At 54.9% G+C, this 15,527-nt stretch overlaps 1 protein-coding gene across 4 annotated transcripts in view; it reads right to left on the reverse strand.

Moving 5' to 3' along the window:
* Positions 1 to 1,443: 1,443 nt before the first annotated feature.
* CD6 (CD6 molecule) overlaps positions 1,444 to 15,527 on the reverse strand; it is a 56,828-nt gene continuing 42,744 nt past the window's right edge. For 2 of the 4 annotated variants that reach the window (XM_077116078.1, XM_077116080.1), the window contains exons 2-13: positions 14,866 to 14,934; positions 13,220 to 13,549; positions 12,180 to 12,491; positions 11,261 to 11,563; positions 10,093 to 10,158; positions 8,523 to 8,663; positions 8,113 to 8,211; positions 6,888 to 7,010; positions 3,819 to 3,890; positions 3,355 to 3,549; positions 2,971 to 3,075; positions 1,444 to 2,433 (exon numbers count right to left, since the gene is read on the reverse strand). In XM_077116078.1, coding sequence (XP_076972193.1) covers positions 2,369 to 2,433; positions 2,971 to 3,075; positions 3,355 to 3,549; positions 3,819 to 3,890; positions 6,888 to 7,010; positions 8,113 to 8,211; positions 8,523 to 8,663; positions 10,093 to 10,158; positions 11,261 to 11,563; positions 12,180 to 12,491; positions 13,220 to 13,549; positions 14,866 to 14,934 — 1,880 coding nt within the window. In that variant the 3' untranslated portion in view covers positions 1,444 to 2,368. The remainder of the gene's footprint in view (positions 2,434 to 2,970; positions 3,076 to 3,354; positions 3,550 to 3,818; positions 3,891 to 6,887; positions 7,011 to 8,112; positions 8,212 to 8,522; positions 8,664 to 10,092; positions 10,159 to 11,260; positions 11,564 to 12,179; positions 12,492 to 13,219; positions 13,550 to 14,865; positions 14,935 to 15,527) is intronic. The other 2 variants (XM_077116079.1, XM_077116081.1) reach the window with 2 other exon arrangements.

Below are 15,527 nucleotides of genomic sequence, written 5' to 3' on the forward strand. Positions count from 1 at the left end.
GAAGAACATCTCAGAGATTCTCCAATTTCTCCTGGACTGGTGTGTGGAGTTGGGGGGGGGGGGGGGGACAGGGGCAGTGGGGAGGCGGTTCTGGTGAGGCTGGAGAAGTGACTGGAGGTCTCCGAGGGCAGTGTGGGTCATGGCCTTCCTAGCTGAGCCAGGGGTGGGCGTGGGGGTGGGTGGATGGTGACTCGGTGGCTCCGAGGGCCCTTTGACCAGTCCTTGGTCTCGGTGCCCTTATCTTTAAAAAGGAGAGGTGCCCTTTCCGTGCCCCCCCTCCAGCACCAATACTCTAAGACCCCGTGGACTGCTGAATCTTTTCTTCTCCCCTCTCTTCTTTCAAGAGCGCATATCGCTATTGATTAATCGACCAGTGAAGGGGAGCTTTTATTGCCAAACCTCTAGCCCTCTACCAGGTACTTCCTTCTGTTGTAAGCACTTTATAGAGAGGTTCAGAGACGTGAAGCGGCTTGCCCAGGGTCACACAGCAGGGACAGGTGGGAGCTGGGATTTGAATCCAGTCTGTCTGACAAACCATCCGCACCATCCGTTCCCACCACCTGGCTGGGACTCCGTCCCCACCCCAGGAGTGGCTCCTCCCCTAGGAATCGCCCCCCGCATGGGGCCCGGGGAGGGCTTAGAGGGCAGCAGGAGGAGGCGGCAACCACATCCTGTGGCGGTTGTGGGGGGGGCAGCGCTGGCTCTCTCGGTCTCTGGGACAGGTGAACCTAAAACAGGCCCCGCCCACCCCCAGGGGGCGGAGTCTAAAGCCCCGCCTCCTGGTCACAGCGCCGCCGCCAGGAGCCGGGGGGAGGAGACTTGCCCAGCCCCCCTCCCGGCCCTGCAGGCCGGATTCCCCTGCGTGATTCCCGCTAAATCCCCTCCGTATCCCTCAATAGCCACCAGCTTCAGCTGGGCTAATTCCGGGCAGGTGAGCTCCCGGTCTCTGGGGGCCGCCGTTCCTCTTCCAGGCAGTTCTGAGATAAACCCCGCGGCCCTAGCCTGCCCGGCCGCCGGGGGCGGGGGGGGAGGGGGGAGGTTTGGGGGGCTGTGGGGTGCAAATCGGAACTTGTTCAAGGGTGCAACCCCGGCCCCCTGGAGCCAGGGCTGGGGTGGAGCAGAGTAGCTGCTGCACGCTCCCAGGTTTCTGCTTCCCTGTCTGTCTGTTGCCTCCAGGGGACCCGGCCCTGGGCTGTCTTGTCTGTATAGCCCCTCTGTCCTTTCCAGAGCCAGGGCCGCAGTAGGTTTTCCAGTTCATGCTAACATTTTCAATGCGATGGACAGAGCTGCCCTCCCAACACACACACACACACACACACACACACCAATGCACACACACCAACAGGCACACACACCAATGCACACACACACACCAGTGCACACACATGTGCGCTGCAGCTTGGGTTCTACATAATTTCAAGGACTTATCACTCCACTCTCTGGTTGCATTCAGCAATTTGGTTTAATCTCAGGAGACTTGGGACGGGACACCAGAGCCTGGCCTGAGCCCTCAGGCTTCTCTCCAGGGACACGGGCCCAGGTCGCCAGCTCTGAGTGTCGTTGCACATTCACATGCTCATTGCAAGCTTCCCGGCCAGCTCTGCAGATGGTGGGACTCATGGCTTCATGCAGCCTCTGAGCGGGCACCTTGAAGACATTACTGTGGTCCTGTCACCCCCCACCACCCTCACCCCCGGGTGGGGCCTGGGTTCTCGCCTATGGGGTCTGGAGCAGGGGGCGGGCCAGGCCACCTTTGTAAACCTCAGGAAGCTCAAAAGAAGGACCGGGGGTCCAGGGACAGTCAGTGCCCAACGGGACTGTGCCCAGTGGGCTCAGCGGGTCTCAAGAGGCAGGGCTGGCCTCCTGCTTGCTGTCAGCTGGCCGTGCCCGGAGAAAGCTGTACTCCCAGGCTGGGGACAGCTGCTAACTTTGAAGGAAGGCCCGTGTCAGCCAGTGTGCCACCTCTGTCTGTAGCACGTGGGGCCACCTGGGCAGTACTGGGACAGAGGTGTTTCCACCCCGCCTCCGAAACCTGAGCCTCAAGCTGCCTGACATTCAGAGAATCAAAGCACCAGACACCCAAGAATCACCCCTCCATGAAGCCTACCAAGAGGTGGCCCACACTCTGCTTGTTTACCTCTTGAGACGGGGAGCTCACTACCTGTCGGAGGCAGCCCTCTCCATCTCCGGTCTGTTGGTTGGGGCTGGGGGAGGGCTGGGCCAGCAGGTTCTTGCTGGCTACCAGGAGAGGGCATGCTGGATGGAGAACGAAGGGTGCAGGGTATGGAGTTTCCTTTCTTCTCCTCAGGGGAGGCCTCTGGGCCCCAGAGAGGATAGCATAGGAGGAAAGGGGTCAACGGGGCTCAGCCTAGGATCCTCCAATGTCATCGTAGTCATCATTGTCCGTGGAGCTGGCCTGGGGGCTTGGGGACCCTGTGGGGTCGGGAGGCTCAGGTCAGCTGAAGGCACAGTCATTGCCTCTGCTTGACTGATGTGTCCCATGGGACAGAGCCGAGCAGGCTCTGACCCACCCACCCCCACCCCTGCCATGCCCCCGTGATGCCATCTGAAACCATTCATTACCCAGTCTGCTGCCTTCCCTCTCTCTAGAATGCCAGCTATGGGGGCAGAGCGCTGTCCGTCTAGTTTGCAGCTGTAATCCCCGTGCTGGCATTTGTACATGACGGATGATGGAATCCTGGAGCCCCTCTGCTATAACACATTCTCCCAAGGGGGGTATCTGGCTGCTTCTGCTTGAATGCCTCCATTAATGGGGAGCTCACTCCCTTCTCAAGGCCACCTGCTCCTGTCCTATCCCCATCCACTTTTCCTACTTTCTCATATATCCTTTTCCCTCTCTCTGTCTCGCCTTCCATCCCTTGGGCTGATACAGCCAACCGATCCAGAGCCCCACCCACCCACCCATTGACTCCCAGGATCCTTCCCCCCCGATGCCCCCTCCACGGGCACCTGGACACGCAAACTGCTCCGCTGAAGGCGGCTGGGGTGGCGGCTGGAAGTTCTGGTACCACTCCCCAGACGAGGTGCTGGAAGTGTCATCAGCCGAAGGCCCTGCTGGAAACCCCAGAGCCAGTCACCCTCTGGCAGGAGCCAGCCAGCTTGCAAACTGCCAGAGTGGGGGAGGCCCTCACGGTTCCGGGAACCCAAGTCCCTTGCTTGACAAAAAGGGAAGTGAAGGCCCCAAGAAGGAAGAAGACTTGTCCGAGGTCACATAGCAAGTGACTGCAGAGCTGGGACCAGACATCAGCCTGCTCAGAGGAGCCCTGGGACTTCCAGCTCTTGCAGGGTGAGGCTTTGGGGGAAATTTTGAGAAGTGTCCTGGGCCCAGCTTACTTGAAAGAGGCACCTGGAAGCCAGCCAGCTCCAGGCTTGGAGCCTGCTCCAGGAGGGGGCTCCTCTCCAAAGCAAACTCTTGGGAGGTCCACGGAGGTGGCCTGTTGCTGGTGCTGCTGCAGTAGTCCTCGCCGGAAGACGTGCTGGACCCACAGCTGCTTCTTGGGCGGTGCTGAGGGTCCAGGGATGGGGGTTCTGCAATGCAATGTCCAGGGGTTGGCAGGAGGGACTTGGAGGCATGGACCTCTTCAAGTCCTGGGCCAAGAGAGAGAGACTGGTGAGGACCAAAATGCAATGCAGCAACAGGGCTTTGGGTTAGACTTGAGAAAGAACTTACTGCTGCTGGAAATATGTTGTTAAGGGAGGTTGCTGCTGGTGCCTCTCAAAGTGAGCTGAGCTACTAAGTTCACACACCGTGCTGGCATTTAATCACCCCCTCCATGTCTCTCCCCAGCCTGATTCACCTTCCTCCAAAGGGGGCATCTGGAACTTTCTCTGCTGGATCTCCTGATCTGTGACCCGGTGCCGCTGGGAATCTGCAAGCAGAGACAGCAGTGGGGAGGGGTGAAAGCTCAACCTCCTTGTCCCTGGAGCCTGGAGGAGGTACTGAGGTTCCTCCGGGGTTGGGAGGGTGTGTCTGAGGCTGAATAGGGTGGGGGAGGGAAGGATAGGACAACCTACTATAGCCCTTTCCATCAAATCCCAGTTCATACTTGGCTGGACTCATGCTTATCCTGAAACCAGCAAGGGGACAGGCTGCAGCTGCCCCTCCCTGCTATGTGGGAAAATATTAAGAGTCCTGGGTTCTGGTGTCATGCCCTGGCAGCTCTGGGCAAGAAGATGCCAGAAGCATTCCCCTTCAAGGAGCCTTCCCAGATTGGAAGCTCCATGTCACCTTCAAGTTTCAGAGTCAGAGAGATTTGGATTAATAGGTTCTTACGAACTTGAGTCTCTGGGATCCTGGGGTCAGTTCTTTTAAACCTTGGTGTTCTAATTTGCTAGCTGCCGGAATGCAACACACCAGAGAAGGATTGGCTTTCAATAAAAGGGGATTTATTTTGTTAGTTCTTCAGAGGAAAGGCAGCTAACTTTCAACTGAGGTTCTTTCTTACATGGGAAGGCACAGGGTGATCTCTGCTGGCCTTCTCTCCAGGCCTCTGGGTTCTAACAACTTTCCCTGGGGTAATTTCTTTCTACATCTCCAAAGGCCTGGGCTGAGCTGTGAGTGCAGAGATGAAGTATGCTGAGCTACTTGGGCTGTGCGACGTTGTGCTCTCTCATTTAAGCACCAACCAATTAAATCAAACGTCATTCATTACAGCAGGCACGCCTCCTAGCCGACTGCAGATCTAATCAGCTACAGATGAGGTTCACGTACCATTGGCTCATGTCCACAGCAAGAGAACTAGGTGCCTTCATCTGGCCAAGCTGACAACTGAATCTAACTACCACACTTGGCATCGCTGATATGTCTTCTCAATATCATAGCATTTTGGGCTCTTGGAGTCTTTTGAATCTTACACTCCTAGGCTTGGAATCTCAGGTTGTAAGGATGCCTCACTCCTGTGGCTCCTGAATGCTGGCCCATGGGTTGGCTGAAATGGAATCATCTGGAAGCCAGAGGTCCCAATTCAGCAGGTGGAGCCCAAATGACTAGCTCTTCTCTGGTACCCGTTTCCCCCCTACCCTAGAAGATCTTCTGGCCTCTACCTGGTCACATCCCCGCCCAGGAGAGAAGCTTCATTTCCCCGCCTCTCTGGCAGCCAGTGTAGTTTAAGTTCTGGCCAATGGAACATGAGTAGAAGTGCTGTGGGCATCTCCAGGGTGCCCTCCTTTCCTTTCTCTTCCCCCCGCCCAGGTGGCACGTGGCCCTGACGGTGAGTCATTCTGAGCCACGTGAGTGAGGGCACCACCTTCCGGCTGGCAGAGCAGCAAGGAGGAAGGAGCCTGGGCCCCTGCCACCTTCTCAAGGGCACTGTCATTCGGGGGTTCTCTGTCACACATGGCCAAACGCTCATCTTAATTTATAGAGGTGCGTGGTGGGGCATGGGGATTGGACTTGTTGACCAGCACCTGAGCGATTCCATAAGGGGTGTCGGATTCTCTGGTCTGGTCCGCTCTCCCACCATCGCCCCAGCCCTGCCTCTAGCACAGTCTTGCCTCTCCCTAACCCGCAGGAGGCAGGGAGGAGAGCAGGAAAGCCAGGTGAGATGTGAGAGCCAGAGTGAGAACAGTACGGGGGCTGGGGGAGAAGGGGTCAGGCAGGGCAGGAGGGGTGCAGAAGGCGTGTGAGTGTGTAAGAACCCATCAGATATTCTTGCAAGCAGTGGGGACAACCAAATCAATAGGCTGAGCCGTCGATCTTGGGGTTCGCCCCTATGAAACTTATTCCTGCAAAGGACAGGCTAAGCCTACTTAAAATTAGGCCTAAGAGTCACCCCTGGAGAACCTCTTCTGTTGCTCAGATGTGGTCCCTCTCTCTAAGCCAACTCAGCCGGTGAACTCATTCTCCTTCCCTGCTACGTGGGACATGATTTACCAGGGAGTGTAAATCTCCCTGGTAACGTGGGACAGAACTCCAGGGATTTTCTGGGACCCAGCATCATGGGATTGACAAAACCTTCTTGACTAAAAGGGAAAAGAGAGAAATGAAACGAAATAAAGTCTCAGTGGCTGAGAGATTTCAAACAGAGTTGGGAGGTTATCCTGGAGGTTATTCTTATGCATTATATAGATACCTCTTTTTAATTTATGGTTTATTGGAGTGGGTGGAGGGAAGTACCTGAAACAGTTGAGCTGTGTTCCAGAAGCCTTGATTCTTGAAGATGATCATATAAAGATATAACTTTTACAATGTGACTGTGTGATTGTGAAAACCTTGTGTCTATTGCTCCTTTTATCCAGGGTATAGAAAGATGAGTTTAAAAAATTGATAAAAAATAAATAATAGGGGGGATGGAGGTAAAAGAAATTGGGTAGATTGAAATACTAGTGGTCAATGAGAGGGAGGGGTAAGGGGTCTGGGATGTATGAGTTTTCTCTTTTTCTAGAGTTATGCAAATCTTCTAAAAATGATCTTGGTGATGAATACCCAACGGTGCGGAGATATTATGAGCCGTTGATGGTACACCATGCATGGACTGTATGTCTGTGAAGATTTCTCAATAAAAAATATTTTTTCAAAAAAAGAACCCATCAGAACTGTGCCTCTCACCGACTCCCTCCCACGTGACACACCATTAAGTGAAAGTTGGGGCCCAGCCATGAGAGCCAGCACAGCCAGAGACAAACATGGGAGGGAAGGAGGTAGGAGAAGACACGTGGAAGGGAATTCCGTCCATGGAGCTCTCTCTTAGAGTCTTTGACAGCTTAGACGTAGGACCATCTCCAGTCAACCCAACAAGTAACCAGGGGGAGGATTCCACCCAGGTCATGATGGGATCTGCCATGTGGGGTCTGCTGAAGGTTCCCTGGCCAGCTGAGCCCACCCCTGGGGATGGACGGTCTCTTGGAGCCCAGGGCCAATCACTCACTGTAGAAAGTGGTCAGAGCCACGGGGGGCTGGGTGCCGAAATCATAGTTCTCGTAGTCTGAGTCCGAGCCAGAGTCCAAGTGTTCGGAGGGTGGAGTCTGGACTTGGATGGGCAGCATGGGAACTGGGGAGAGAAGAGAGCGGGAGGCATGGCAAAATGGCGGGCGGCAAGGCACAGGGAGAAGGGGCAGGGAGCGTGGATGGTGGGGAAGGGAGGCAGAGCGGCAGGAGAGAGCCAGGTGGCCCATCCCTTCCAGCCAGCATTGTCCGGTCTGGATCTTCCAGCCCCCTCTCCACCCCCATTTCAAATATGGGGAGCTAAATAACCTTTGCTTATTTAACACGACATCTACTATGTGCCAGCCACTATTCTAACATTGGCAAGCGTGGTCTCGTTTAATTCTCATATGAACTCGGTGAGGTGGGTCCAACTGAGGACCTACCCCCAATGGAGGAGGTTTCTCACCCCCATTTCACAGGTGAGATAACTGAGGCACTGAGTGTTAATCACCTTGCCCATGGAAGTGGGTAGCCTGGTCTTAATGTCCACACCAGGCTACTCAATGAGCACCTGCCTAGCTGTGCTGGATGCAGTGCTCATATTATCCTCTCAAATATAAGGATATGGTGTGCAAAGACTGCTTACAATATTTGGCTGAGCTTTGCACTGCTTTTTGTGCCCCTGAACTTCTTCAAATAAAGGTGGTTTCGCATATGCATAATACAATGGGACTGAATTCGAATTCCATTGGAAGATTTTCAAGAAGTACAAAGTCATATATCCTTGGAAAAAGAGTGATACCATTGTTGTTTTTTCATTTGGAAAATATGAATAAAATTATGTTCCAGGAAAATCTCGATGGTGGGGGCAGGGGGGGGTGCTGACTGAGCCAGGGAGGCTGATTGAGTAGAAAATAGAAAGACGTGATGCTATCACAAATCCATTAGCCAATTAGCAGAATGGAGCTTCCCAAGATGCAAAAAAGCTCTTAGGAGGTACTGCTCCAGAACTAGAAAACCTCAAGCCCTGGGATGACTGAACTGGAAGGTCACCTGCCCATAGAGACCCAGAGAGAGGATGTGACCTGCCCAAGGACACACAGCCTCTAGTTAGCTAGTCCAGGTCTTATCTCCAGCTGGGGCACTGCTTTGATCTAAGCAGAATTGATCTTCCAGAAAGTATACCCTTCCTGTCCTCCCCACGCCCCAGAGGGGTGATGGCCTACCTTCTTCTTTGGGGATAGTGATGAGGACCTCTTGATAGCTATTGACCCCTGCTGGGATGGTGGTGGGTAGGTGCTGATGGTTTACCATCACGGGGTAGGCTGAAGGAGGGGAGGCAGAGGTTCTACAAGTCAATTTTTGGTCCTCTCCCAGGCTACCTGGTTCTGCTCTCACTAAGACTTCCCTTTTTATCCCAAACCATGCACACATTCTTGTCTCCTCCCGTGGGGGCCCCTTGGGTGGAGCCACCTTAGCTGAGCCTCCTGGGAAAATCCTCCCCATCAGGAGATGCTCCACGGGGCGAATGCTGGGTGGGTTCTGGCCAAAGCTCAGAGGCCCCTGGGAAGTCCCACTTCAGGCTTGCTCCTTCCCAGCCCAGGCCTGCCCCATGGCTCCCAGAACTTGCCCCTACCGTATTTTCCTTTAACTTTCAAGAGGGTGAAGCCCAGTGAAATGAGTGAGGCAAGGAGGAGAATTCCCAGGATGATACAGAAGACCAGAAGTATTAGCTCTCGGATATCCTTATCCTCTGTTTTCACTGTCACAGAAGATGCTAGAAAAAAACAAGAAATAGGAATGGGCTTAGACCTCTCCTTGTTCTTCCTATCTCTCCATGCTCTCTGGAGCTGAACCGGTCCCCCTTTTAACCCTCTTCCCTTCCTTTTATCACAATTTCCCATGTGTTTGTAGGTGCCTGGTATATAGTAGGTATTCAATAAATGCAGATGGAATGAGTGAGTGATTGAGTGAATGAATTTACTGCCTGAAACTTTCCCCTGGCCACCAGCCCACAGGGATCTCTCTCCATTTTAGAGTCTTCGGTACTTAGTCTTGGTTCCATGGGCAATTATTGGGCACCCACTGTATGCCAGGCAACAGGCCCTGAGGATACAAATATGACAACATCATCACAGGCCTTGAGGGGTCCTGTCTAGTGGCCAGGCGAACTAGATGACTCAATCCAGGGTGGGCCTTCTGTAATGGAGGGATGGAGAATTAGCAGAACACCTAATTCTCCCTGGGGGAGGATCGAGGCTGCCTTTCCAGAGAAGGTGTTGCTGAGCCACCCCTGGCTAATGAATGCATCTGGAGAGCTGGATCTCCTTTCCCTACCCAGGACCTATCCTTTTACCCAGCCTGGGCTCTGAACGGGCTGGATAGGGGTCCGTGATTGCAGGCTTCCCAGCTCTGCAGCCCCTACTCTGATGGGTCATCCTGCTTTTGCTTCCCTCTTGGCCTCACCCTTGCTGAAAAGAACCCAAAGCACAAAAATGGAGAGAGGGCACCTGCAGCCCTCTGTGGATAAGGGACAGGAACCGTCTCCTGCTCAGTGGGTAAAAGCGGGGATGGGCAGAGCACAGAGCTGGAGAAAGGACAGGCAATGCTGGAATTGGGGGAGGAGTGAGGTCATCCAGGCTGCCTGGGGTGGGGGAGGCCTGGAGGCCAGAGCCTTGGATGCACATTCCAGCACGGCACCCACTGGCTGCCACTTTACCCTCTAAGCCTCACTTCTTCCTCTATTTAAGGGTAAAACCTTCCTCCATGGGGCAGCTGGGAGGGTTGGGAAATGATGGCTCTGCAGGGCTGGGCACAGTGTCCAGAAGATTCTAAACAGGTGGGCTTTTATGCTTATAGCTTCCCATCACCTGGAGGTATCAGACCAGGAATTGGAACAGCTCTGGCTGTCTCCTCCAGTTCTCCTCCTTCCCTACAGGAGTTCGCAGGAGGGCAGGGAGTGGGTCCCTATCGAAAGAATATCAGGATGCATGAGCTGTGGGGCTGCCATGCTGGGGAGGGAGAGGAACACAAGGCCTTGGGAGAACCCGGGGAACAAAGCCATCAGCTACAGGTGGGGCCAAAGGAGGACACGCCAGGGGGGCCCTCTCAATCAGACACACGCATGCACACTCCCATGTACACACCCACACAAGCAAGTGCCCACACCCACGCCTCGGAGAGGCTGGGAACCCAACAACACTCACCTACAGTGACTGGCTGAAGGCTTGCCAGAACTTCAGGAGTGGACAGGTTATGCAAACGCCGGGAACCTATCAGAGAACACTACTCATTCATTCAACCATTTGCTGTGCCCCTACTGTGTGCTGGGAGCTGAGTTCCCATCTAGGGCATGTGGCCAAGGCCACCCCACAGTGAGGAGGTTCTCGTGGATTAAATGCCGGGACAGATCTTTGCTTAGAGGAAGGGGCTAACCAAAGGATTATTGCTTCTCAATGTATGATCTGCTACCGACCACAAATGCCTCTTGCATTCAGACTCCTGTTTGTTCTTCGTGTCAGCCTCAGGAGGTTGGGAACCTGGCCTTACCATCTTTAGCATAACCAGCATTTCCGTTTGGCAGGCAGAGGGCCAGAGTTTACCAAATCCCGTGGTTTTTAGCTGATTTCCCAGCAAATCTGTGAGATGCCTGGTATCAGCAGCCACACATTCCCGGGTGAATGGCAGGGCTGGGGTTCATAACTGGGCACCTCAACTCCATAGAATTGCTAATACCAGGTTTTTCAGGTCTAACGCTCTGACCTTGTCACACCTGAAATCCCTCTGAAATCAGGATAAGGCTTATCACTGATGGCACGCCCAGAGTTTATTTTAGCAGCATCTTTGTTTTTTCCTTTGTTCAGGGCGCATCAAACCATGATGTGATTTATAATCAGTGCCATCTTAGCTTTGGTGAGATACAGTAGAGCCCATGTCCCAGGCTGGGTCTGAGGCTCAGCTGAAATAAGACAAACCAGGTGCTTGCAATACCTTGAGAGGATTAGGTGTGGTAGCGGATGATAATAGTACCATCTCCTAAGATTATCTTACTATCCCTGGCCAGTCCTGGGATGGCAAGATGGTTTCATCTGCCAAGCCCATCCCAATCACCAGGCACCGCTGTGGCACGTTAAGGAAGCCTTAGTAAATATGGGGTTCATGATTCTGGGGCTCAGATGAGGATCTGTGGAAAAGAGTGCCCTGTTCAATCAGGAATGGGTGCCTGGGTGCAAAGGAAATGGTGACCCTTAACCCAATATTTGCCCTTCCCGATCGAGTCTTAGCCATGGTCTTTGGGTGGCAAGCTTTTAGGGCCGGGATCCCGGTGGAAATCCTGATCTGAATCTGGGAGTGGGTGGGGGTGGGGGTGGGTACCTGAGCAGAGGACTCGGGCTGCCCGCGACTGGCTGCAGAGATTGGAGTTGTTGAACCTCCAGCTGCAATCGGAGAGTTTGGGCTCCTCTCCTCGGCATGAGTAGTACATCCTGCCCGGCAGGGAGTGGGGCAGCCCCTTGGGCATTTCCGTGGGGGTCCCACAGCCCAAAGCTCGGCAGAGCACCTCGGCCTCCGGCTGGTACCACTCACTGTCACACACCGTGTTCCAGACCCCCCGATAGTGGACCTCCACTTGCCCCTCGCAAGGGTCAGTGCCCCCAGTCAGACGCCAGGACTGGTGCTCTGCAGGGGAGGAGCGTGGAGGGAAGGGCAGAGTCAGGTCAGATCCTTTGGACCACAACCCCCGCCAGCCGGGACCCATGGATGCTGGCATCCGCTGCCATAGCAACAGAGGCTGTGCATCCTTCCTCCCGTGCCTCTCTCTCATCTGATGCATCCGCTCTGACCCTGCTGCGGTACCCTCCATCCCTGCTACTCAGAGTGTGGTCCAGAGACCAGCAGCAGCTCAGCATCGCCTGGGATCTTGTTAGAGATGTAGAATCTTGAGTCCCACCCCAGCGCTACTGAATTTGAATTTGCAGTGGTACTGAATCTGCCACTTGACCCCCTCCCACTTGAGAAGAGTGTCCCCTCTGGGGTCACCACCTCTAGGAGGCTGCCAGGCTTATCTCTCCGGCTCTGGATTGCCTGCTGTCTCTAAACTGGACCTGGCTGCCTTTCCTGGGGCATCTGCCACTTTTGCTCCCTAAACCGTTTTGATCAGGGCCTCCTCTTCCCTCTTCCACTGTGCCCTCCCCAGGGCAGGGTCCATCTCTCCAGCCCTGACTCCAGGCTGTACCCAACAGATCCTTGGTAAGCGCCCGTGGGTGACCCCGGCTCCGCGACGCAGCCCGCTGACCTGAGCACACCACGCCCGCGTCCTCCTTGTGACCACAGTACTTGTTTCCTGGAAGCCCTGGGCAATCCCACAGGAAGGCCTCGGTCCCGGAGCAGTTCACCTCGTCCCGGTGGATGGGCCCCTGGCCAGGGGCGAAGTGCAAGCCTGGCACAGCCTGCACGGCCCAGCCGCAGCCCAGCTGTCTGCACACCACGTGCGCGTCCTCCAGGTCCCACGTGTCATCGCACACCGAGCCCCACGCGCCGTGCTCCAGCATCTCCACGCGCCCGGCGCACGGGCTGCCGCCACCCGCCAGCCGCAGCGCGCGGTTCTCTGCGGGTGGGAGTGGGGGTACCACGAGGGGAGGAGTTTGTGGATGGTGGGGGCAGAGGTGAAGAAGGGGCGTGTGCGTGTGTGTGTTTGGGGGGGAGGCGGATGTCGGGACTGGGCAGATAGCCCTGGGCGAGGCTGTGGACCCGTTAGGATTGGCGGACAGGTCAGGACTGGGGGCCCAGGGGCGGTGCTGGGTAGCTGGTGGGGGTGGGGCCAGGGTGGGGGCGGGGCCAAGGCCCGTGGGAGGGATTGAGGGTGGGGGTGGTGAAGACCCCGCAGGATTCCTGGGGCTTGAAGCTGGGCACCCAGTGGGCAAAAGCGCTGATCTAGTGAGAGGGATTAGAGACCTGGGAGCACAGGTGCGGGCAGGGGAGCACCTGGCTGGTTTAAGTAGATGGCGGAAGGGGCGGAGGGCAGAACCAGTCAGCGGCATTAGAGACCGGGTTTGGACTGGGGACCAAATGGGCAGATCTGGAGGCCAGATAGGAAAAAAAAAAAGGGCGATGCAATGCCCCTGTTCTCTGGGGTGGGGATCAGTTGTGTTTGTGTTTGGGGTGAGAGGTGGGTTGGAGGTCTCCAGGGCGAGGTTTGCGTCCAGTGGCCATGGTTGGGGACAGGAGTGAGGCGCAGTGATTGAAGGCCCGGGGGGAGGGGGCGGCAGGACAGACGGGGGCGGGGGGCGGGAAACGGGTGCCTGGTGGCGGGTGCGCGGGGCGTTGGGCTCCTACCTGCGCAGGTGACCCGGACCGGCTCCCCGTCGCTGCTGCACGCGTGGTCCACCACCTCGCAGAGCCGCCACTCGGCGCTGCTGCACCAGACGGCGGGCGCGGGGGTCTCGCTGGCGTTCCCCGCCACCGGCCAGGACAACCCGAGGGTGGGCAAGGCCCCCCGAGCGTCCGGCCCGGCCCCGCCGCAGCCCAGCGCGCGACACACGGCCTCGGCGGCGCGGCCGTCCCAGAGCGTCCCGCACGCGGGCTCCCAGGTCTCCTGCAGCCGGACCTCCACCGTCCCGCTGCAGCGGCTGCTCCCATTCACGAGGCGGACCCCCAGCTGCTGCCCTGGAAGCGTTGGAGTCAAGAAAAAGAGGAGCTCGGAGATGAGGCTAGAGATAACCCTAAGATGGGTTATGGGGTGACAGAACCGGGAGCCAAGTTCCCACCCTCCCATCTCCCCTGCCCCTGGCTCCAGGGACGCCCTTGCATGAAAGAAGGGCAGAGTTATGAGTTCGAAGGCCCTGGCACAGTGGGTGCTCCGCCTCCCAGGCCCCTCTGTGGCTCTGACAGGGTGCTGTCGTGGGGACTGCTAAAGTGACAGGGGACCTGGGGGATGGACGGGGGAAGACAACTGGGGATGGTGATGGCATTGAAGCTGGGCTGCTTCTGCTGCTGATGGGTCTCCCTCCACCAGAGCCCTGCCTTTGGGGCCCACTTGTCCACGTTTGCCCAGAATTGCACCCCAATGCCTACATGAGTTTGCACAGAATAGGTCCTTAATAAATATCGGTTGTCAACGAAGAGCCCATCTGGCGGGACCCTGCTACCCTCACCAAGGGTTCTCTACCATATTCTCAATAAATCCCTTTAAAGTGCTTGCCAAAGAATTGCCCAAGTGGGTGACATTTTATCAGCAGCCTCAGAAAGATGGTAATTCTAAGATTTCAAAGGGAAATCTTCCAGTGGCCTTGATTTTTTTTTTTTTTTTTTAACATGGGCAGGCACCGGGAATCGAACCCAGGTCCTCTGGCATGGCAGGCAAGCATTCTTGCCTGCTGAGCCACCGTGGCCTGCCCAGTGGCCTTGATTCTTGAAGATGATTGTCTTAAGATAGAAGGTTTTCAATGTGACTGTGGGATTGTGAAAACCTTGTGTCTGAGGCTCCTTATATCCAGGGTATGGACAAATGAGTTAAAAAAAAAAAAAAAAAAAGAGGATAACAATAAATAAATAAATAATAGGGGGGAACAAAGGGTAAAATAAAATGGGTAGAGGGAAGCACTAGCAGTCAATGAAAGGAAGGGGTAAGGTTTATGGTGCGCTTACGTTTTTTCTTTTGCTTTCTTTCTCTGGAGTGACGCAAATGTTCTTAAAAAGTGATCAGGGTGATGAATACACAACGATATGATATTGTGAGCCATCGGCTGTACGCCATGTATGGAATGTACATGTGTGAAGAAGGAACTTAAAAAAAATTAAAAATAAGGGGAATCGAACAGTGGAAGTTCAGGCATTGTTGCTAGGAAGGAAAATGTTGTGTGAAGTCAGGAAGCCTCCTTGGTACCCTGAAAGTCAATTTCTCTATTTCCAATTACCCTGTGCGACCACCTACTTCATCTTAGGAAGCTGAACCCAGAACCCCAAGAAGATTGTTTCCTTACCTGGCTCCAAGGCCTTGTTCTCTGCCCTGCTGGTGTTGAGCTGGCCTGATGGGGATGGAGACAAGTGACCTGCAAGAAACCAGCAGTTGCCGTGGTGGGTGAGTGAACTCAGGTATGGCGGGTGAGGCAGGGGTGCCACAGAAGCAGCGTGGCTGGCAGAGGTGCTTTCTGGAGCCCTTTCTGGGAAAGACACGTTCCTGAGCCTTGGATGCATTTGCCTCCCTTTAGGATGGAGAAAATCCTCAAATTTGGAGTTGTAGCAGCCTCTCAATCTTTTGGTAAAGCAGAGAAGAATGACTGTGGATTGAGGGGGAGGTCAAACCCACTTCACCTCCCCCAGCTAGAGTCCCAATGCATTGAGCAATAGCACTCAGGAAAGTATGGCGAGGCCAACAGGAGAGAATATTTGTAAAATACCTAACATACAGAAGAATCTAAAAGAGATGGTTCTTATTAGGATGAGCAATTTGGCTTGGAGATTTGTTTGAGCATTGCTTATCAGACTTGAGAACAATTGACACATTTTGGGTTGGGAGCCATTGGATGGCCGAGTGCATTCCAACACTGAGAAACTATCATTTGCTGAGAAAATTATGTGCCAGGTCTTTGCATACATTATTTCATTTGTCTGCAACAACCCAGTGAGGTAGGTGTTTGCATTC

The sequence above is a fragment of the Tamandua tetradactyla genome, chromosome 9 (genome assembly GCF_023851605.1).
Source record: "Tamandua tetradactyla isolate mTamTet1 chromosome 9, mTamTet1.pri, whole genome shotgun sequence".
In the NCBI taxonomy this organism is placed as follows: Eukaryota; Metazoa; Chordata; class Mammalia; order Pilosa; family Myrmecophagidae; genus Tamandua; species Tamandua tetradactyla.